Here is a 25,073-nt window from a genome sequence, read left to right on the forward strand (position 1 = left end):
CAGTCATAAACTCCAAATGTTAATTCTTTTTGATGATAGATTTTGTATTCACGTATTGGCCAATTTATTTTATAGAGATCTATTTCTCTAGTCTTCTGTCACTTCATGTCTTATGATTATTTATTCATAGAATAGTAGTTATAATCATCAGTTGGAATAGTATAGTAGCTTAAAAAAAAGTCCTGAATAGAAGTAAGAACTCAGCTTACAAGAAAGATATCTAATGTGTAACCAGTCAGAATTCTTCTTGTAGAGGCAGGATCTAGCTTTGAAAATACACCATCACCAGCCCTCTCACAAGTCATGTGAAAAGTACTCCAAATGAGAAATGCTGTCAAGAAAGAATACTATACCTGCCTGGATGCTATTGCATAGACATTTTAGATGGATGCATTCAATGCCATTCTGTTCCTCATTTGTGTTGTGTCAACTGTGCTGGTTGTCAACGTCCAGTGTGCTTTGTGCACTTACAGCTAAGCTACGCTTCTTGGATGTGCTACTACACATGAACCTTCAGTGATTAATGATAGTTAGTTTTGAAATGTGCAGCCACCCTCAGCACAGTGGTTATTGTTTGAAACCTGAAGATGTGTTTAGCAATGCCTGTATCCAAGAGGAAATAGCCACATCATTTTTATGTAATGCATGCTGGAAAAAGAGAGTCTGGTCATAACTGCCAGTTACTCTGGTAATATCTTCAGACTTTCAGCCTACTAAACTGATGTTGGACAGCTATGATTGGACGTTACCTCTGTTCATATATTTTGATGAAAAAAAATTTGGTCTTTTCTGAATGTAATTCAGAATGTTACAAATAAGAGTCTATGTTCATATCTTCTATTATAGTTCTGAAGGAAAAGATGGAAAGCTTTTAGAACTCAAATGCCATTAGCATATGCCAAAATAAAAGACACTGTCTTCAAATTAAGAAAAAGAAGAAATAAGCTGGAAAAAAACGCTTATTAAAAATTCTTTTAGGACAAACCATGAATTTTCTGTCCAAGGCCTCTTACAAAGAAACGAAAAATAATAGAGCCATTCCAGTAACACCATCAATGTCTACAGATTTTATTAGTATATTGTACTTAGAGTCATCACAAGCTGTTGAATTAGAAAAGGATTTTTCATCATCCTGAATATTATCTTATCCCTAGGAAATAAATCGGTCTAAAAAGTATAGTTTTAGTCATGCATAGAATCATTGAGTCATCCAGGCCTTGCTCTTACTGAAGATGGTTTGAGGGCGTCTTAGGACTTTAGAAACTACAGTATTGGTTTGCTCTAGTTTTATATGTTTCTGTTATCTGTGATAATAAAAGCCACTTAGGTGGCTTTTTAAGTTGAGTTTTTCTTGAATGAATATGGCAAACTTCTGAAATTGTGTTTAAAAATTAGTATGTGTGCAATTCATAACTGATCAGTAAGAAGATTGTACCTGCAATCATTTTTATTCTTTTGATAAGTCCAGGAAATGCCTTCTATAAAATGGACACTCATTGCTGTAAGTGCTTCATAGGCATAAAACTACTGCAAAATCAGTGCTTATACTCTAAGTAATTGTGTCTACAAGATTGATGTCATTTGCATGCTTCGATCCTAATAACTTAGTCATCCAAACAGATCTAAGTGGGTCTCCTCAATCTCATAGTTCCTTCTGTGCCCTCATACACCTTAGATGTGCCAGATATATCACTTTAAATCTAATTGTAACAAACTTTACTTGGCAGGTGGCCCTCTTACCTACCACATTTCTCCTCTAGCAGTATCACAGGCAACCAGAATGGTGTCCTTCATACCAAAGAGACCAACCCTTTAGTCACTGTGGCATGGGCTCATGATAGTGCAGCTGGAAAGTTATCTGTTTCTGAAGACAGACCAGAGAGATTGTGTCTAAGCTGAAAATATCTAACAGCCCATGCCTGAGACAGGGTGTCATTCAGTAGTTGCAGGCAAGACATCTTTGTCCATGGGAGCTGAATGATGATGTCTGGTGAGAAGGATAGTGTTTTTCCTTTTATTCACTTGGCATAGTTTTTCTTTTAAATAAACTGCGATCCATGTGCCTGGATTTTTTCAAATCATGCACTTTTCTATACTTTTCCAAGCCCTTGACACTTCAGTTATTACCCTTGGTCTACATCTGTATGCCAGCATGGTAAACTGCCTGTGGGAGGACAACCAAGTGAAGAGATGCACGCCAAATGGCCCAGGAATTGTCATATAAAACTACCCATAAGAAATTTTTAAACATATTGGTATTTTGACTGATATAAAAAAAAATAGTACTGAATGAAAGTAAAAGTCCAAGGTTACTTTTAATAGCTAACTTCTCCTTCATAGATTACCTTCTGTAAAATTAGGAAGTCTTAAAGTGGTACCAATTATTCACTAATAGTCCTATTCCAAGACTGACTAAGCATTTGAGAATATGAATTAAGGATCATAAGGATGTCTCATGATTGCACAGATTAATCTGCAGAAAAAACTGAGAAAGTGGATAAATATTTTTACATCAAGCAAAACTCATCCTAAAACAAAAAAGGAACCATCAATTAATGAATTTCAAGTCAAACATTGCAGAACATTGTGTATAGCTTCTTAATGCTACTTTTTTGGTATATTTATTTTTTAACCAGAAACAAAATCAAATATTCCAAATATTTTTCATTTTATGAGTTTTGTTCTTACACTTTTTGTTCTAAGCAGTTTCATGTGTGAAGAAAAGAGTTACATTAATCAGAATGCCTCTGTTTACTTAATGATAGGATAAAGAAAAAATGAAGATCAAGAAGGCTCCGTTGTGTCTTTATGATATAGGTTATGAGAATCAGAATTAGTACCTGTTGTTTTGGCAAATATGGTTTAGAGATGTACAGTGCTATTAGAAGTCATCACAATTCTAATTAATACTAGAAACTGACCTACGGGGCTGCTCTCAAGACATCCGTCACCCCATCTGTATTGATACCTGGGGGCTGCCCTGACCCAGGTACAGGAAATTCTCTGTAGACTTATTTTATGGCAGCATTAAGCTCTTCTACCTCACCCATATCCTTTTTTTTCTGTGTATTGAAAGAGGATGTATTGAGCTAGACTGAGAATATAACCATGCTTCTTGTATCTTCCTGATATTCACTATATTCCTTTTGTTTTTATTATTGCATGCAATGCCATTTCTGTTTGTTACAGAAGAATGAGACACAATGTACACATCTTCCATAACAGTTTAATTTCCCTTTCCCTTCCGTTATCTGCAGGTGCTTTGTTCATTACAGTGAGGATAAATTTAGAGAGAGATATTCAGTACTATGTCAAATCAATGCAATGAGTTTCTGTGTCATTCAGCTCTGCTAATAAGGTTTATTCAATGTATAAGTTGTTCACCGCAGTGAAGAAATATGTTGTACTCTGTGTGTTCTCAATGTGTTTTAATATTTCCACGTAATATGCTTATTATGTTATCGTTTGTTACATGCAGGTTTGAGCAATTTGGTTTTTTTACAGTGACTCTTCTGTTTTAGTCTGTTTTTGCAATCATGACTTGGCCTTCTGATTCAAAGATGAAATATTGAAAGAGGAGACATTTTATATAAAATTCATGTTTTTGTATTTTTATGTGAGATACTTATTTGTATGTACAGAATAAATAATATGTTGTACTCACATACTCCAGAGATTGTTTTTCTTACTGATAAATGGCCTTTTAAGTGTAGGTGTTAAAATAAATCCACAGGGTGACATATTCTGAGAATTTTACACATCCATTTATTTAAGGTTGTGTTTTTTTACTTAGCAGAGCAAGTTCAACTATTTATTTTAAGAGAGACACAAAAGCTATCAAATACCACATGAAATAATTGTTTGCTATAAGATGGTTCATCAAATTTTACTGCTAAAGGAGAAGGACTTTTATGTGTGGATAATATTAAACCTGAGTCTAGACCTAAAACTACTTGCAGTATTTTTTTGAGATACATGATAGTATGGTTTTCAGCATCTGTGAGCTCTTTGCTTGCTGTAAAGTAAACAAAACTCTCCTTCCATAAATGTAACTGCACAGTCTTAACTCCTGTCAACACTAGTAGAAATTATTTGTGAAGAAGATTAGAAAAAACTGTGAAGTAATATCAGGGAAATATGATGGTAAGAAGCACAATTTGCTTTGGGGGATGAGATTAAGCAAAGATTTTGTTGCAAGTTGTTTTTTTCAAGCATATTTGTTCTTTCCTAATACACTTAAAAATCTATATTGTCATGAACAGAGTTAAGGTGTTTATATTAAGGTTCCTACCATTCACTCCTTTCTCAGACAAATCCTATATCACATTAGTTTCCTTGTGAATGATTAACTACCACATCAGTGAATATATATTATTCCTGTAGCCTTGATGCAAAAGAGGTACAGAAGAGCAAGTTTTGCTGTTCCTAGGCTTTCTTTTCCTCTCTTATCCTTGTGGATATGAACCTTGTGTGTGAACTAAATTAGTTGAAATGAGAAGGGAGTTATTTTTAGCGGAAATTCCTTTAAGCGCTTCTCCTATGGGATTTCATGCTTCCTAACAAGATCATGAGCTACATAGTAACATGAGAATTTTACAACCCTAATTCCTCATTGTGTGGTATAAATTCCCAATATTTGATCAAAAAGCCAAAAGTGAAATTAGCCTATGTATGGAAAATCATGGAAAATTATGTTCCAGTTTGTATTATTCTGTGAGCCAAAATATTTTAAACCATGCATACAAAAGTAAATTTCATTTTTTTCCTGTATAATAATTCTTATGAAGGAAAATGAAAGAGGGAGAAAGAAAAAAACAAACAAACAACCCAAAAAAGAAAGGAATACAATGAGCACCATATATCTGAACTAAATTTGATTTGCAGATATTTAGATGTATTGTTATGGAGTATTTTTGGGGGGTAAAATTGGGATAACTGAACGGAAGACAACCCAGAACATCAGAGGAATGAAAGGCCTTGCCATTTCATCAATTAGCAGGGGAACAATGCCTTGCCTACCCCTATAGGATATTGAAATGATTAAGAAAAGAACTGGAACTTAAGTTCTCCGGAAGTGATATTGGGCAGCAGTACTTTTGACTGTCATAATATAATAGTGGGGTTTTTTTTACGTGAAATTTTGCTTAGAGAAGCATTGCAGACATATTGTATTGGTCAATTAAAGGAAAAAATCTGTCTCTGCTTTAAATACAAGCACTAACTTAAGTTGAAGAGGTTGTATTTAACATTACTGGTAGGTATATGATTCTAAAATGTATTGGTTTGGGTTTTGTGGGTTTTGTTTTTTTTTTTTCTTGAAAACATTTGCCTTTCCAGCATTTATTCATTAAAAGGGAACAACGCAGTTAGTAACAGGATTCTCCAATATGCAGAGTATTGCTTTAATTTTTATTTTTTCCTTTTAGTTCTGAAAACAAAATATTACATTTAAAAAATGGTCCAATATCTGAAGATACAAATGAAGAGAACAACTTAAATTGCTGTAAGTATCTCTGTACAATACCTCTTGTGTCACTACAGTAGAAATCAGGCTATGTGCATAAACAAGATTTTAACCTCTAAAGTATGTTCAGTAATTACTATTTATGGGTCTGCTCACTTGCTGTTATTTATAGGAGAGTTTATCTTCTGATGTATTTAATTTAGTGAAATGATTTCTAAGGTTTCTCTGTTTTCTTTTTTTTAATGGCTTGTAGGCTGGCTTCATAGGAGCCTGATGTGGAGCCTTTGCAGTTTACCTAATCTATTTTTGAAAGTACTCGTTGACAGGGATTGTGTATTTCTTACTCTTTTTTCCTATGAAATGTCAGTTGATAGTTCTGTTTAAACATAAGGATCTAGGCTACAGCCATTTCCAAGACTGTAGAAAGTCTGCTTGAGCAAATTTTGTAGAATGACCTTATTTTGTCCACTTGGAAAATATTGTGTTTCTAAGAGGTCATACAGAAAGCAGATTTGTATTCTGAATAATCTGACCCTTTTACATATATTGATTATCTCAGATTGAATCACATTTGAGATGTGATTAACAACCAACTAGTACACAGTTCATAAAATAATAAGTATGTACTTCAGGTAATGAAATGGTGTACAACTATTGTGCCACTTTGTGAATATCTTGCAAAGGTTTTTACAGCTTCAATCAGATTGGAACTATGGAGTCTTTTTTTTTAATAGCATTTCACGTCTTTGAAAACAAAATTATGCTTTCATTTCTTGTGGAAGTGCATATCTGCTTCAAGAATAATTCCCCTTCATTCTTTCAGTGACATGACAAACTAAACCTCAGGAAGTCTTCTGTACATGTTTTACACTCTCACCTGAGAGAACATGTACTATTAAGGGCCTAGAGTCCTAGGTGGAAAGCAACAGAAATTAGGAATAGTTTGGTTTTTTTTTTTTTATTTTGGAGCAGCCATAATAAAAAGGAAGAAAACTGTAAAAAAAAAAAAGATCTAAATTATTTATTAAATATTACTTCCTTGGCAACTGCTATAATCTTGCAGAATCCAGAAAATGAGGAGGGGGTGCTCTTACAAGACTAACTCGCTCTGCTTCACAGTTTGACAGGAGACAAGTTTTGGAGTTGCTTAGTCAAAAGTTAGTTGCTTATAGGGCTGCTTTAGACAGAAAGATAAAACTGAGACTTCAGTTCTGTTGGTGATGGTTTTTTTTGTTGGGGTGTTTCTTTTTTTCTTTTGAAAAATTATTATTTGTTTATGCGGGCTTCAGAAACATAAAGTTCATGTCAAATGTAACTGTTGCATGAATACTGGGAAATTCATAGAATCATAGAATAGTTTAGGTTGGAAGTGACCTTGAAGATCACCCAATTCCAACCTCCCTGCCACGGGCAGGGGCACCTCCCACTAGATCAGGCTGCCCAAGGCCCCATCCAACCTGTCCTTGAACACCTCCAGGGGTGGGGCAGCCACAGCTTCCCTGGGCAACCTGTGCCAGGGCCTCACCACTCTCATAGTGAAGAAATTCCTTCTTATGTCTAGTCTAAACCTGCCCCTCTCCAATTTGTAGCCATTCCTGCTCATCCTATCTCTACATGCCTTTGTAAAAAGTTCCTCCCCAGCTTTTTTGTAGGCTCCCTTCAGGTACTGAAAGGTTGCAATAAGATCTCCTTGGAGCCTTCTCTTCTGCAGGCCGAACAACTCCTAATCTTATCTTTTATTGTTTGGAAAACACTTTTTGCTATGGGGAGAAAAGATGGGTGGTGGTTCTGCCTTTCTTCAGCTTGGTTCTTGGTGGTTTTGAGGGGTGAACTAGCTGTATTTAATCGGCTAGTGTTTGGCATAGGTTTCTTCTGTGTTCTTCACTCATTTCTATTGCCTTTGCTTTCACTTCTGTTAAGTCTACTGAACTTTCCAGAAAGCTAGCAAAGCAAACTTGAATGAAAGTCTGTTTCTAAAGTAATCTGCATTATCAAAATATGCTTAGCATATGAAAAACACACAATGAGAAAGTAATCAGATACTGCGAGATTCAACTCTTAAGTTTCTTAATGTCTTATGAAGACAGCACTTTGTCATCTTCTCCCAAGTGACAGGGGACAGGACAAGAGGGAATGGCCTCAAGCTCCACCAGGGGAGGTTCAAGCTGGACATTAGGAAAAAATTTTTCCTGGAAAGGTTTACTGGGCACTGAACAAGCTGCCCAGGGAGGTGGTTGAGTCACCTTCCCTGGAGGTGTTTAAGGCATGGGTGGACAAGGTGCTAAGGGGCATGGTTTAGTGTTTGATAGGAATGGTTGGACTCGATGATCTGGTGTGTCTTTTCCAGCCTGGTGATTCTATGATCCTATGAAAACAAGGTTGCTGATATTTAATTTTTGTCCATTCTGGAGGATTTCAGACTATAAAGTAACATAGTTACTGCCACTGGTTATTTAAATAGTAGTAAACTGTACTCTTCTTTCTGGCAGGAATAGCCATTTGCTTTCAGGCTGTGCAGCCTTGAAGAGTTTTTGGTCATGAAAACTGTCTGTTCTCCCTGGTGGTATTTCAGTGCACAGAATAAGAACACAAGTAGTTAGCAAAAATGTTTAAATAATAAGTCATGCAACAATACCACACATTTGCAGAAGTATAACCTTTTATACTTTTTACTGATTACAAGTATACCTTAAATACTGATTACAAAAGGAGGCTATATACAGTATCCTTACATCTAATCTGTTGGCTACATTAGTTTACAACCCATGCTGTTGTATCTAAACAACCATTTAAACTTATTTTAACAGCTGACCAATCCAGCCTCCTGAATGAGTTCTTCTGTCCAATGGAAGAACTGTTCTTGGAAGGGAGAAGCTCTGCAAGCTTAGATATTCATTTCCTTCCCTTTAACCTGGAAAAACGATACTGCACTGTCATTCTGGTTAATGAACTGGTAAGCACAGAAAATATACTCTGTGAGTGGTTTTCATGTGATACACTTGTCAGTGAAGAATCAGATAAGATTATCACATAAGAAATTATGTAAGATTACACGTATCAGCTAAGAAATTTAAACCAAAGTTTTCTGCCCTTTTATGTCAGAGTAATTAGAATTATATAAAATAGTGCAAGTTACTTTTCACTGTAAAACCGTTGCAAGTAAAAGTAATACTTCAAGGAATATTACTTTGATGGCCTTCCTAAGCAACTCAGCTTCAAAACAACATATGGAATGTAAGTAATTTATCTAGGTATAGGAACGAAAATAATGCTTTTGGAGGAGGTATAGACAGGGAGAGGATAAAGTCTTTGCTCTTCTCTCTGTATTTAACACTGTATCTAGGATATGCTGTCAAAGTGCAATAATTATTATTTTCCTTGCTCTATCTTTCGTAATTTTTATGCCAATCCAAGTTCCATTCAGCCCTTGTCACGAATGCAGGTAAAGCTTTGAACTGGTTATATATGAATGCTGACTCCATTACCTTTCAGTTTCTCTTGACTCACATCGTCTGGGATTTTCCATATATCCCTAATTGAATTTGATTTAATCAAATTATCAAGACTGTTTTTGATGAAGTTTAAAAGTTTAAAATTTGCACTCCAGCTTCTTTGATGTCCCTGTAATCCTTTATTTCAGTGGTCCCAGCCTTCTTATTTCTGTGTCTTCAGTCCATCTTTTCATCTCTTTAACCTCTCTGCTGTGTTTTGTTTCTAGCTGTCAATGTTTTTCAACACACTATTGTTTTTCTAATCTTCTTGTGTGTGTTGATCTCAAGGCTTCCATCCTGCTTCTTACTTTCATAATACTACCTCTGTGTTTCAGCTTTCCCTCTGTGCAGTTATGTGCACCTGCCATCTTTTCATCTTTTCAGAGAAGAAATTTTATGTTGATTAACATATGGACTGCATTTTCTCTACATCTTTATTTCTGGGAGTTAATTTAAACATGATCAACCTGTGATTTTAATTATATTAATTTATTAAGTCATACTTTCAGGGTGTAAGTCCAGACTTGTACAGCTAAATATCTTATATAAAATGAAACAATTTATTAAGATAATACTTTGTTACCTGTTGTTCTTGGTTACTGACTTATGTGGAGAACTGCAGGTTCCTAATAGCTGTACATTCTTTTGAAATATCACTTAGCAATGGGATTTGATAAATAGCTAAGGGAAGTTTAACAGCTATTTAACTAACAATTTTTGTTAACATTGAATCGTACAAAATGTTAATTCTGTTCTGTTTGCAGCTGAAAATGTAAATAGAAAGTGCAAAAGCCATGGAAATAAATAAAGAAGCAAGAATATTTCAAAGCAAGGAGGGAAATGGGGAAGTTTGTTCTTACCTATATGCATGTTGATGTCAGCAATGACAAGAAAGTAGTTGATAGTGGAATGGCATCCTAACAACTAATATAATCATGAAATTAGTTGTATATGCTGTGAGCTTATGGAGCCGAAACACTATGTCAAACAGGAATAATTCCTGTTTAAATTGGTTCTCAGGAGTGGCTCTTAGGTTGTGCATGGGGAAACCAGTTTTGCTGTAGGTTCTTCAGTCCTTCTCATGGAAGATTTGTCTGAACTCTTGAATCAAGGAAGGGAAGAAGATACCATCAAGGTTGAATAGTTTTCTGTCTGCTGGGTCAGAAACATAATTGCAATGTTTTCATCCTTAACATGACTATCTGATGAAATAATAAATAAAAGTAAAATAAAAGGCAGACTTGTCTTATGTTATTACCAATACTGAAAGGAAAACATTGCATTGATTGCAGAGGGATGACGTTATAGAAATAAATTATTTCCTTCATACCTGGAATGAAGAATAAAAGACAGAATATGCATTTTTAGGACAGTTTGACAGAATATGGTTTGTGGAAATAAAGACAGGAACTTCTGTGCAAATTGTATCAGTTGTTGCAGCAGTATTTCAACCTTTACCTTGCAATTAGTAGAAGATCAAGTTTTAAAAAAAAAATTATTGTAAGCAAAAGGAAGTTAGCGAAAGAATAGTATTATATCTATTATATCTCCTGCAAAGTTCAGATAGATATATAGCTAATTTAGATAACCTTTAATTTTGGGATGTTCTGATTGTGGACTTAATAATTTGGAGTACATTTAATGAGTTTTCTTTTTAGAAAAATACTTTTCTATCTTTAATTTGCACCTTATGTTTTTGTTTCGTCTGTGATTCAAAGTGTTATTTCTCTACTAATTATCCTTTCCTTTATGACAAATTACTGTCTTCCTTTGTTCTAGTTCATATTTATATTTACTTCCAAGCCTCTGTAGGTCTTCATTTTTTATGAAATAATTAAGATTTGTTAACTTTATTTCTTCTTAATGGACAATTAGTACATAATAGTAATCTGCCTTGACTTCTGCTCTTTTATGCCCTCTGGAGAAATGTTCCTGGCTCAAAATCACTGTAAATATTTATTTTAAAAATTTCTTAACAGTGAAGAGCAATGAAGTAAGATCATGTATACATTTAAATTATATGTAGCCATAGCGCATACTTACAATTCACTTTATTCCTGTATTTATATATCAGGGTGTCTTTATTCAGTCAAATTATATCAGGAATTGGAAAGGATTCAACTTGGTACAATTTCTTGACTTTTCAGATTTAATAGCCTCAGTTAAAGGTGCTATATTATCAAAGCAGTGTTTGAAATGATAATTTTCTTTTATTTAAAAATACTTTGAAAATAATGGGTCTCCTGAATACGTAAATTATTTCACAAGTCAGATCTTAAGTATTACTAGGGTATTTTTTTTTTTATTTAATATTTTGCCTTCTGCTCCGCATGGTTTGCTTTCTGGATTGTGTGGATGTGTACATTCTTGTGTTTCAGATTGGAGAATTCATATACCTGATAGAGGGAAAAGGTGATATCCCTTTGCCTTCAGCATTACTTCCAATGGACAGTCCAAATGTTTTGCATTTTAGCAGTACATTAGAAGGTAAAGTGAGTAGAAGGGAGAAGAGTAAAATTGGGCAAATAATTCTTTTTTTCAAAGATTCTTTATTTCCCATGCATTTTTGTTAAAATTTATGAAGTACATCTAGTAAAAGCAGTTGTTTATAGAGAAGTGTAAAAAAGATTTTACAGTATAACTACCAGATATTTCTTTTAATGTTGTCCAATCCACTCTCTTCAGAACAGCAGCTAGTTGTTAGCTATCTTCAGCTTTCTTATATCGTTTTCAACATAGCCTACACAAATATGTTTCCATAATGTCTCTTCATTTCTACTCCAGAATGTAGGTTGCAGCCAGATGAACCAGGGCAAGTTGTCTTTATCTAGATTTTTTCTAGTTTTAAAACATGTGAGTTTGGATGCAGTATGGTGATTTGACAGGCAATCCAATGCCTGTTTCTTCAAACAGCAAGTGATAAACTGCTGTCAGCCCTATTTCAGAAACAGTGTATCTATTATCTGAAATAATTGCTGGTGGCTTCTTTTAGAGGGGACGCATTATCTACAGGCATAAAATAGTGGCTGTGTTGTGTAGGTATCAGAAAGACTTTTAAAAACTGTCATTACCATTCTAACAGGAGTAACACTGAAGTCTGGGATTTTTTATTAACTGTCAATAGCAACTTTGGAGTTGGATTTCAGTCTGTTGATTTTTATATCTCCATTATGATTAGAACTAAAAAACTCTGTTACTGGACTAAGTAGTATGTACTAGAGTACAAACATGTGACTAAACATCAAAGTAATTTTGTATTGTAGCTCTTCTTTGGAGAGTAGCGTTTTAAAGTAATCTATGCAGTTACAGTAGAAGCTGACAAATGTCGGCTTTTTGTTTGTTTGTTTGTTTGTTTTTATGTAACAGGTGCAAGTGCAGGAGAGCCAGTTTTATATTTGAAATGTAGTCTTTCTCAGATCCTTGAAGAAAATCTGAGGATTCCGTTGATCAATGAGCCGAGAGAGAGGGCTCTGGCCATTGCTGCACAACAGCAGATGTCCACTATTGAATATGAAAGAAGAAAGATCACAGGGACTCTGCAGAGCAGTAGTGTTCGAGTTGCAACTGCATTGTTAGGGCTCTCCAGATTAGAGGTGAGAAACACAATAATCTGTTTACTGCAATTATTTAGTTGTTCTTGATTTGTAGAACGGAATTTTTTAAGTTTCAGGAAATAGTGGGATGTTATGTTTATTTCAGGCATTTGTATTGTGACATTTATAATCCCAGTTCCCCTTGGATACAGCAATATTGTAAACATTCATTCTGAAACTGCTTCCTCACTCTATGATATTAGGAAGTCTTTCCTTTAAGAAATCTTGACTGTGGTTAAAAAGGGAATTAACATTTTACTTCAGTTAGCTTCCAAAAAAAAGCCTAAGTATTAAACAAGCTTTCATACTCTATGTAATAGATATCTGTGTTAGTATCCTTCCTTATACATATTTTCTTAAAAAATGAAAATTGTCAAATGATTTTTTTCTTTTTTTTTTAAAGGATAGACATTGAGAATAAATCAAGGTGCAGGAAAGATATTTTCTTGTCTTGCAATCAATACAAAATAGTTTTGGAAAACCACAAACATTCCTTATAAGCTATAGCTCCCTACTTACATGTCATTGCAACCTAGAGATATTTTCCCAAGACTTCAACATCTAAAAAAAAAAAATCCTCCCAAGGTAGCCTGTTGAACATTCAATTAGTACTTGTGAATAAATTTATAATAGCAATATTGTGAAATAAGGAAGCTTTTTTTCTCATTTAGAATTTAAATGTAACCTGCTCTGGATGATTTCCATACTGGGTTTTAATTTCTCTTGTGAACCCAGTGTTAGCTGGCCTCAGACAGATTGCTGGGCAGCTGTGATATTTCAGTTTTCCTCTCAGACTGTTCCTTGAGTATAGTTCCCAGTGCTACGTAATCCCTGGTACTAAGAGCAAGAAAATCTTCCCTGGTATCTTGTTGTTGCTAAAATTCTGCCTTTTGTTTACAGATAAGTTTAAAAAGTAATATAACCCAAATTAAACGAGGACTTAGTAGATGTAATGGGTTACATTTCTGTAGTGGGACAAGAATTGTACACAGGTAATCTAGACACAAATAGTTTCCTTTTGGATTGTATTATTTTATAAACTTCTCATAACTGAAGTCCCTTAATATCACAGTCACTTAATGAATAGTTGATGAAAGAATTGACTGCTTTTAAGGTGTAGATGTAATCAAGAGAGAGCACGATAGGAAGACTCTATACCACTAGGTATGCTAAGATCTAATATGAGTTCTAAAATTATTTGTATTGCAGAATAACGAAGGACCATTAGATTAGTTATAAAATACATAATGTTGGATGCTAGTATTGAATAAATTATCATGTGAGAAGTGAAACTAATATGCAGAAAGAAGTATTTCGATGCATGTACAGAAAGTCTTAAAATTGCTTATGAGAAATAAAATGGAGATGTTCTGCAACATACTGACATAGGAAAGACTTAACACATGAAAACTATGGTCAACCAATATGCAGATTAAGTTCTGAACAGTGTTTCTAATAACTTTCTGCCATAAATTCTTACTTACCCTCTGTATACAAGTGCCAAGATCGACATTCTGGTGATGTTAATTGAAAAAACATTTTTTTTGAGAGGTGCTGGTATTCTGCTGTTAAATTTGGAGCTGAAGTATCGTTTTAGGTTCATTGTCTAAATTGCTTCCCCTTAGAAGAAAAAAAAGATCTCACCCACAGCTACTGTGCTTTGATGAATTGCCAAGGCTCATAAAATCGTTTGGAACATACGTTGTAGGTTAGTGATAGATCTATTATCTCTGGAAATCTGCTGCTCTCTTTTTCATTTCTATTCCACCTTTCTACTTGCTTTCTGCAGGTATAATTGTTTTATACAATGAATGGACAAAAGGAAAAATCCCTTTACATTATTACAATGTAGTCCATTTTCTTGCCTGCCAAACTGAAGAATATATAGCACAATAATTTCATGCTTTCCACCCTTATTAAACTGTACATTTTACTTATGTTTACTGAGCTCATATACAAAGTAGTAACAAAGGCAGGCTATATTTTTTGAGTCAAACTAGTGACTTGTGCTGTATGATTTTACTCAATCCATCTATACATATGGTTGAAAGCACAAGCTAGTTTTGTACTGGTTTAACTGCTTATTTTCTTTGCTGTAAGAAACATACCCATTGCCTCTAGTCCTATCACTAAATGCCTTTAGAAAAAGTCCCTCCCCAGCTTTCTTTTAGCCCCTTCAGCTACCAGAAGGTTGCTGTAAGGTCTCCTTGAAGACTTCTCCAGGCTCAACAACCCTAACTCTCTCAGCCTGCCCTCATATGGGAGGTGCTCCAGCCATCGGATCATCTTTGTAGCCCTTCTCTGGACCAGTTCCAACAGTTCCATCTCCTTCTTGTGTTTCTAGAACTGGACACAATACTCCAGATGAGGTCTCACAAGAGAGGAATAGAGGGGAAGAATCACCTCCCTCAACCTGCTGGCCATGCTTCTTTTGATGCAGCCCATGAGACGTTTGGCCTTCTGGGCTGCGAGTGTGTATTGCCAGGTCATGTGGAGCTTCTCATCAATCAACACCCTGAAGTCCTTCTCCACAGGGCTGCTCTCAGTCACATCATCCCACATCTCAGATTGAGACCACAGATTGCCCCAACCCAGGTGCAGGACCTTGCACTTGGCCCTGTTGAACCTCATGAGATTCACACAGACCCACTTCTCCAGCCTGTCCAGGTCCCTCTCAACTGTATCCCATCTTTTTTATGTGGCAACTGCACCACTCAGCTTGGTGTCATCTGGAGACTTGCTGAGGGTGCACTCAATCTTGCTATCTATTTCATTGATGAAAATATTAAACAGCACTGGTCCCAGTACTGTCTACCTATCGAGGTACAAGTTATACTGAGTTTCTTGATACAGGGCTCTTTCTTCATCAGATATGCCATTAGTCTCCTAGTATAAATAGATATTATGATAGAGAAGGTAGATAAGTCCTGTCCTAGAAGAATCACAAACCTAAAACTTGCACTTCCCTCTGTGTCCTCATAGTTTTAATCTGTAAGAAGTATTTACTTAGACTTTATTTTGCTTCCCTTTCTATTCATGGCTCATCCAAATGTGGTCACCAGATCTCTGTATTGTTAGCTGTATTTCAGCTGTTAGGACATTGCACATTTTCTTTCTATCCTACTGTCCAAGCGACTAAACAACACTGAGTATTTTCATCATAATATGTCATGGTGGTGGGGATGAGTTTTAGTTTTGATCAATGGAAAATTAGCAGAGACTTTGTGCACTTGAAGGTATGGCTTCTGCTGCTTGGATGATATGACAGATTCTCAAACAACATCTACCCAGCTCTAATATTCAAAGTTTGTGCTCTTCATAGTTCCCTAGGATTCAAGAATGATTTTGTGATCTTCATGTGGTCATGGAAAAGTTGTAAGCTCAGTTTGAACAGTTTGATTTTTTAAATACAGATGGGATTTTTTTTTTGTGAAAGAATAATGATGTCCTTGAAGAGAAGATACTGTAATTAAAAAGTTATGTTGGATGTATTTGAGTGGGAATGAACTTTTCACAAAAATATCTGTGATCAGATTTCAATTTGTTAGACTTATAAGTGGGATCAATGTCTTTTATATTACATCACATGTTTTGATATGGGATTAAGGGAGATGGCAAACATGAGTGATAACAGGGATCCTGAGAGACTGAGATAATAAAATTCATTTATTCATGAGGAATCATTTTAGAAGTTAATTCCTGGAAATGGGGCTATGTACCTCAGAACTCCAAAACAGAATCTGTCATCCTCTACACACAGAAAGTGCAGATGGTAATTCTAAGGAAATACCTTGGAATATCAATCATTCTTTGAAAAATATCAGGTTTAGTTCTGATGCTTTATATACCCTCCAATCCTTTTCTCAAAAATTATTCTAAAAAAGAAATTAATCCTGGGAACTGAATGCAAATACTGTTCTTAACTGGTAATAACACTTCCACACTTTGAGTATCGTGAACCGTTATGTTGAAGTATGTGTTGAAATCTGTCTTATTGTAGCACAGCAGCCTCAGACCTGCCATTGATAATGAGAGTTAAAAAATACTAAATTCCATTAACTCTTACTGCTCTGAGAAATACTTAAAAGGTGAGCAGCTGCAACACTTATCTCAACTGTGTTGGACATCTTCTCCTTTCTTGAAAATGTTACCCTTTGAGGAAACATGGTTTAGTCTTGTCTGTGTTTGCAGGATTTTCTTTTTTCCCTTTCAGAAAGATCATGGTCTCTCATTAAAAATATTTTCATCCTTTACTCTTTGACAAGGTACCAGGAAATGTTTGAAATGTTCATACAGTATCTAATACTAACCAGCTGCCTTTTTTCCTAACGTATCTTTAAAAATGAGATAGCATGAACAAGGATCTTTCAACAAAGTACTTCAGTGATTTTAAAAATCATATGAGATCTTTTTAAGATAATTTCAACTTAAATGTATTCAGTTCCTCACCAAAGGTAATCTTTCTATCATTTTGTCAATTAAGACTTCCTAAAACTTTTTAATCATGTTGGATTTATACTTCAGTGCTGGGAGGTGTAGGTAAAGTTTTGAACATGCAGAAGAACAAAGTCAAATTTAAACTGGGAAATATAGGTAATTATTTTAATTAGTACTTCCCATTACATGTAAGAATGAAATATCTTTTTCCCACTGCAAAGTCTTATGACATATCAATCCTATTAGAGAGAAGTGGAACTTGCTATTAGTTGTTAGCAACTATTGATTTGTTTATTTAGTTATTTTGTGTATCTGTGTGTGAGAGAGAACTACCAGTAGACTTCCAGTCTTGCATGCTAGCAATTCACAAATCATGAGTTCAAGTCTTTACCTCACATAAGTTCTTCTTGCCCCTTCTGTAAATTACATTTGCACCACACAAGTTGTGCAAATACAGTAAAACAAGAATTGTGTTAATATTTTGTGTCAATAAGTATTTTTTCAGGCATGTACATCTATCCATTTGTTCTTCACAGAATAAGAATCTTGAACAGTAATATATCACTATACTTATTGTGTCAAAAAAACTATGTTAGCAACTAAAGCTTAACAGATTCCCAAATTAAATTCATATTTTGTGTTCAGTACCATATTGACACTTTGAATAGCCAGATTAATGGCAAAAGCAAAGATATAGCAGAGTGTAGGTCTGTTTTCTAAAACCAGCAAGAGAATGTGAGGTTTTTATTAAAACAGCAATAAAAAAAAGATGAACCACCAACCCAAAGCAGAACCCCAAGGCAGCTGATCTGAGCAGTAAAATGACTGTATTACCCTTAATAGCAGTCCTTAAGAATAATCAACTTTCCTTTTATATTGTCTTTTTGAGCTCACACCATGCATTTCCATTCCTTGTCCTATTGCAAAATGTACTGTGATACTTGTTGTCCTGGCATTATTTTAAAATATTAGGCTTTGAAAATAAGACAGTTTTCCTACCACAAAGTGAATATTTCTGTATTTATCTCCTTGCTAGATTTACTGCAACATAATTCCCTGTAGTCATTAATTCAAAGACTTATATATAAAAAAGATCAGTCTAGTTTCAGTTTTTAAATTTGTTCAGCTTACAATCTTGAACATTGCAATTATACTGTGTTATTGGATTGATAATGGAAATTTTGAGCAAGTAGTGTATTAAATCATTGTACTATTCCTGTAATACTATATTACAGGAGTCAAATTTAGTTCTTTAAGTGCTTTAGATGCCAATTATGATGAGTTTGCCTTTATGTACTGTGTTAATCCTTTAATAATATCTTTTATGCTATTGATTAGCAATGCTTTTTACCAAGAGGAGGAGCTTATTTGTGCCTAAAATTAATTCTAAATGTTTTGATTTCTAAAAATATATTGTCAGCATTGAAGTATCCAAGCTAGCTCAGCTAGCGATTTAATTATCTATCACAAAATATAAAAATATCTTTTTGTTTTCATGTTTTTTATTATTCAGAAACTTTACGAAGTAAAAGAAGAAACACCTATATACATCTGATACAAAATATGGGATGTTTTCATTTTTTTTCCTTCCCTTTTCTTACTTTCCCTTAATACCTATAAAAGCTTGAAGACTTTCCTGGGTAGGAGTTGGTTTTACCATAAATCTCAAAATGCATTTTTCTTAAATGACTGTTTCAGTTGTATGATTGTACAAGACAGTTTTAATGTAGAAGGATCTCAACAATTTCTATATAACTTGCCTAATTACCAATTCAATTTTAGAATTACATCCTTAAACCTGTATAATTTTCCTTTTTTTAAACAGATATTATGAGATGATTGTACATATGTATATATTATTCCTTCACTTCCAGAGACATGCACTCCTGAAATCTCGTAAATCTCCCCCGGGGCTGAAGTATGTGGATTACAGTGTAGAAGTGAGCATGCAAGAATTCTTTGAGGTTCCCAAGAAGTTTTCTATTCCAGTATTGGCATCAAGTAGAGTTAATTTCAACGTTCCATCAGCAAAAGACCTTTCATCTCAGAAAACAGGTAATAGTATTAAGATATGATGAAGTTGATTCTTTTTTTCACCAAGATAGTCTTTATTTTTAAGGTTTTCCAAAATGGAAAAATGTGTTTCTCTCCATTCTACTATTGATCAAATCCTCAACCTTGTCTTTGTCATCACTAAACAAATTCTGTCTTATTAGCTCAAAACAGTGTTTCCACTTGCCCTTGGCTTACTCAAAGGCACACAACCATGGGAGACTTGCTCTAGAAGAGAAATTTATTTGGTTTGTTTATCTGACAAATCCCGATTTTGTACTCATTTCTCACTTCCACTTCTCATCCAGCACTGATCTATGCTTAAATTATGCAACTTATCCCACATATCTTTTTTTGGTTACCTCTTCTCAGGCAGCCAGAGGGGAGGTATCAACTAATTTAATGGCGTTTTCTCCCTGTTCCTCATCAGTGAAGAGTTGTGCATTAGTGTGTGTTTATTTTCATACTTGGTGTATCCCTTGTGAGATTTGTTTCTTTTCTGGAATAAAAATAAATTACTTGGGTTTTTTTCTGACAAATCTCTTTGTTACAGATTCATTCTACTCTAGATTACAGTATATGGTAAACATGAATTCACCAAGGGAAAATCCTGGTTGACCAATCTGATAACCTTGTATGATCTCGTGACTGGCTGAGTAGATAAGGGCAAAGTGTTGCATGTTGTCTACCTTGACTTTAGCAAGACTTTTGACACGTCTCCCATAACATCCTCATGATTAAGCTCAGGAAGTATGGATTAGATGAGTGGACAGTGAGATTGATTGAGAACTGGCTGGATGGCAGAGCTCAGAGTGTTGCAATTGGCCCTGCAGAGTCTAGTTAGTTGGAAGCCTGTGCCCAGCAGTGTTCCCCTGGTGTCAGTACTGGGTCCAGTCTTGTTCAACATCAGCATATTTGCTGTGAGGTGACATAGCGCTGGAACAGGCTGCCTGGAGAGCTTGTAGAATCTCCTTCTCTGGAGATAATCAAACCTACCTGGACATGTTGCTATGCTATGTGCTCTGGGTAAACCTCCTTTAGCAGCAGATTGGATTAAATCATCTCCAGAGGTCCCTTCCAACCCCTACTGTTCTGTGATTCTGTGGTATGTGCTGCAAAATATTTTAGGGTGTGACTAGGCACGTTTTAAGGAAAATTACAGCGGTTATTGAATTATTTGATGTAAGACTAGCCTGATGAGTGGCTACAGACTATCAGTCAGTAGAAGTTGTAAAATAAACTTAGCACAGGTTGAAGACAGAAACATTTCTTGAATTATAGGATATTTAAATCCTATAGTTAAAATTCTTTTGTTAACAGTTAAAAAATGATAGGCTACATTTCTAATAGTTGATGCAGAGGTGAAACTCAAAAAAGTCATAAAGGCTTGGTTGAGTGGTGTAGGGGCTTCTTTGGATTGCAGTGAAGAAGAGGGGAATACCAGCTAGGAGAGAGAGCAAAATCTGCACACAGATCTGATTAGGACATAAGACAACCTCCTTCATGATCTCAGAACAAAAGTTGTTAACCTGATGGCAGGTCACTGTTGCTTAGAAACTTTTCAAATTATTTTTAAAATTGAAATGAGAATGAACATATCTGAAAATTTTAGGATATTAATTGTTAAAATGTAGTGAAGATACTACATTACAGTAAGAAGTAAGGAAGTTATTTTACTGTTAGTTCATGCTGCTTCTTTATCCATCACAAAGAATTATAGAATTGTCTAAATAGGGAATTAAGCAATGGAAAGTCAGAAGCTATTAAAATAAATAATAAATACATCATACTGCAGTGAACATAATCTTTTTGATAATTGTTTTTTCTTTCTAGGACACTTAAATAGTTACATGAGGGAGTAGAAATGTCAAGATGATGGAGAAAACTATATGGGGCTTTCGTAGTGAATTCAGAGAAGTGGTGAGCTAAAGAACAGCTAAAAAGAGAAGCTGTGATAACCAGCTGATAGCACAAAATCACTTAAAGATGTGTTCAGTACAAAGACAGCACTAGCTGATTCAGTGTATTTTTGTGCTAATGAGGAAGTACAGGAATATTTGCCAATAGGATCATAGAATAACCAGGTTGGAAGAGACCCACCGGATCATTGAGTCCAACCATTCCTACCAAACACTAAACCATGCCCCTTAGCACCTAGTCCACCCGTGCCTTAAACACCTCCAGGGAAGGTGACTCAACCACCTCCCTGGGCAGCCTGTTCCAGTGCCCAATGACCCTTTCTGTGAAGAATTTTTTCCTAATGTCCAGCCTAAATCTCCCCTGGCGGAGCTTGAGGCCATTCCCTCTTGTCCTGTCCCCCATCACTTGGGAGAAGAGGCCAGCACCCTCCTCTCTCCTTTGTCTCTCCTTTCAGGTAGTTGTAGAGAGCAATGAGGTCACCCCTCAGCCTCCTCTTCTCCAGGCTAAACAACCCCAGCTCTCTCAGCCGCTCCTCGTAAGACCTGTTCTGCAGCCCCCTCGCCAGCTTTGTTGCTCTTCTCTGGACTCGCTTCAGAGCCTCAACATCCTTCTTGTGGTGAGGGTCCCAGAACTGAACACAGTATTCAAGGAGTGGTCTCATCAGTGCCGAGTACAGAGGGAGAATAACCTCCCTGGACTTGCTGGTCACGCCATTTCTGATACAAGCCAAGGTGCCATTTGCTTTCTTGGCCACCTGGGCACACTGCTGGCTCACGTTCAGTCAGCTGTCAACCAACACCCCCAGGTCCCTCTCCTCCAGGCAGCTTTCTAGACAGACTTCTCCTAGTCTGTAGCCCTGCACAGGGTTGTTGTGCCCCAAGTTTGGCATTTGGCCTTGTTAAACCTCATGCCATTGGACTCAGCCCAGCGGTCCAGCCTGTTCAGATCCCTTTGCAGAGCCTCCCTACCCTCCAGCAGATCAACACTTCCACCCAGCTGAGTGTTGTCTGCAAACTTGCTAAGGGTGCACTCAATGCCTTCATCCAAGTCATTGATAAAGACATTGAACAGGGCTGGACCCAGCACTGAGCCCTGGGGAACCCCACTTGTCACTGGCCTCCAGCTGGATTTAACACGTTAGGCTCATAGAAAATCTAATATTGTGATAGAAGTCACAAGGTTGTGTTCCTGTAGATGAGGGCAAAACATTGGTCTCGCCTGAAAATTTCAGCTTCATTATCTGAAGAGGAGGTAGTATTTTAGTCATAGCAATAATTTTCCTTAGTATGAGAGTAGCTGCTTCTCTGAAAAATAGCAGAGTGCTTAGATTTATGAAGAAAAACAAAGGTGGAAGCAAGCTAACTAAAATCAATCCTTCAGTCAAAATTTCTTAGACTGCAGTAGGAGGAAAAACATCCAACCCATATTTTATGAGCTCTACCAAGAATGAACAAGAAGGTGAAAATCAATGCTGCTCAACACATTTTCTTGTAAAAGAGATCTTGTTAAATAATCTTATTACTTTTTTGGGCAGTATTACAGATCTAGTAGATAAAAAGAATACAATATGTTTATCTTACTTCCAGTGTGACAGCTTAATCAAAACCCAAACCACATAGCTATATTGAACTAAAGTAATACATTGGCCAGATTGAAAAACTGTAGGAAATGTGTTAATTTGTTACTGGGGAATCATCAGAATGTGCCTCAGAAACTAATACTTATTGGACAATGCTAACTACTTTTCATCATGTATAGAGTCTTTGTTGAGTTAACAATATGCCAGATTTTGTGAAAGAACAGATGGTTGAAATGGCTATGTAGTTATAAACTATGTATTTTAGTGCAGATAAGCATGTAGTAGTATAAGTGGAACAGAATCTGCACACTAAATCAAGCAAGGGGCTAGTTTTGGAAATGGTTGTTAGTGAAAAGGACCAATAGTGACACAAAATTATCTAAGTGTGAGCTCTTCATGCTGAAATAGCTGATGAGATCAACAGGTAAATTAGAAACATTGAATGTTTCTCCTACCCCTTACTATAATCCCTTATTAATCAGGGAGTCATTCCTTTTGTGGTTAATGCTAAAAGGAACACTTAACTTCGAAGTTAATGGAGAAATTGTTGTGTTGATGAGCGAAACTAGAAATGATAGGAATGACAGACAGTAGAGAAAATAAAAGGTCCATAAGACTGTCAATATTAGACTACAGAATCATAGATCATATAACAGTTTGGTTTGAAAGAGACCTTAAAGACCTAGTTACACCTCCCACTAGATCAGTTTGTTCAAAGCCTCATCCAACTTGACCTTGATCATCTCCACAGAGGGGCATCCACAACTTCTCCAGACAACCTGTTCATGTGTCTCCCCACTTCCACAGTAAAGAATTTCTTCCAAATCTAATACAAATCTACCCTCTTTCAGCTTCAAACTGTTATCTCTTACCTTATCACTACACGCTCTGATAAAGACAGTCCTTCCTCATCTTTCCTATCAGCTCCCTTTAGGTACTTGAAGGATGCTATAAGGTTTCACCAGAGCTTTCTCTTCTCTAGGCTAAACAATCCTTACTTTCTCAACCTATCCTCATATGAGAGGTGCTCCAGCTTCCTGGCTATCTTTGTGGCCTTTCTCTAGACCTTCTTATGTAGTTCCATGGCTGTAAGGTAGGGGAGTCCTGAGCTGAATGCAGTACTGCAGGTGAGGTCTCACAAGAGTGGAGAAGAGAATCACCTCCCTTAAACTTCTGGCAACACTTCTTTTGATGCAGCCCTATAACTCAGGGCAAAAGTTTTACTTATTACTAAGCAGCTGTAATAAGGTATATATGCTTCTGTAATTCATTCTTATCAAACCTGTTGTTTCTGTTCTGCTAAGTTTTCTTTCCTAAGAAAGCTTCAGCTTCTCATGAAATCAGAGAAAATTAAGAAAGGGTTGTAATAAACTTTTCAGCAACATCATGAGCAGAGTTCATTAAGTGGCTATCATACATATGAAGACCCTTTGTTATAGAACAGAATTTTATGTATCCAAGTGTTTTAAGGTACTCTTGACCTATATTTTTTCTCTGTAATCCTTTTTTGTTGTCTGTTTCTAGGAGTATGGCTTAGTCTAAATGCGGAAATAACAATACATAGTTTCTGATTCTGTTTTTATTTAAGAAAATGTTACTCATTGTAACCGAGTCTATAATATTGATCTGAAATCAGTAGTTTTCTTATGCAGACTAAATTATAGTCCAGCAGTTAGGGATATGTGATGTTTTCATTGCCATGCATTCCAATAAATAATGGCCTTAACCTCTGCCAGGGGAGGTTTAGGCTGAACATTAGGAAAAAATTCTTCACAGAAAGGGTCATTGGGCGCTGGAACAGGCTGCCCAGGGAGGTGGTTGATTCACCTTCCCTGGAGGTGTTTAAGGCACGGGTGGACGAGGTGCTAAGGGGCATGGTTTAGTGATTGATAGGAATGGTTAGACTCGATGATCTGATGGGTCTATTCCAACCTGGTTATTCTATGATTCTATGATAAAGCGCAGAACAACTAACAATCAAGAATTGTATTTTAAATCATTTTGGTGTGCCTTATTCTTAGAGAGAAAAAAATACTTTTCAGGTTTTTCTTTTGTATTTTATGTGACCCTATCAGATAACTAATTAACAATATTCACCTTTACTGTACCATCTAGAGATGGATATTTTCATGTTGCTAGTATTTTATGATCACTATATGTTTTCTTCATAATTATATACTATGCTTTAAAATTTGCATTAATATTTTTTCGTGTTCTGCAGTCAAACTTTTCTCCTTTCTTTGACTTCTGTCCAACATTGCTTTTAATCAGCACAGTATTGGTTTTGTCTTTCTTTATTAATTTATTTTCCCAAAGCAATTTCCTGAGGCTTTAAATCTATTCTTCAATAATTTTTTATCTGATATTCTTATATTTTTTCTTAGTATTTCATGGTCCACATGCTGTATAACCTTTCCTACATCTTAGGGTTTTTTTCCTAAATAAATCCTTTTACTTTTAATGCAAAATTGCATAGTCAGTGTCCAGTAATGAAAAATATTGTTATCTTTTCCTTTTACTCTTTAAATTTTGTGATT

The 25,073-nt window shown here is 35.7% G+C and overlaps 1 protein-coding gene across 1 annotated transcript in view; it reads left to right on the forward strand.

Annotated features, from left to right (window-relative positions):
• CFAP47 (cilia and flagella associated protein 47) overlaps window positions 1-25,073 on the forward strand; it is a 312,383-nt gene that overhangs the window by 113,522 nt on the left and 173,788 nt on the right. Inside the window, exons 41-45 of the mRNA XM_069873329.1 lie at window positions 5,427-5,503; window positions 8,272-8,417; window positions 11,334-11,442; window positions 12,322-12,548; window positions 18,860-19,040. Coding sequence (XP_069729430.1) covers window positions 5,427-5,503; window positions 8,272-8,417; window positions 11,334-11,442; window positions 12,322-12,548; window positions 18,860-19,040 — 740 coding nt within the window. The remainder of the gene's footprint in view (window positions 1-5,426; window positions 5,504-8,271; window positions 8,418-11,333; window positions 11,443-12,321; window positions 12,549-18,859; window positions 19,041-25,073) is intronic.

The sequence above is a fragment of the Phaenicophaeus curvirostris genome, chromosome 1 (assembly GCF_032191515.1).
Source record: "Phaenicophaeus curvirostris isolate KB17595 chromosome 1, BPBGC_Pcur_1.0, whole genome shotgun sequence".
NCBI classification, from domain to species: domain Eukaryota; kingdom Metazoa; phylum Chordata; class Aves; order Cuculiformes; family Cuculidae; genus Phaenicophaeus; species Phaenicophaeus curvirostris.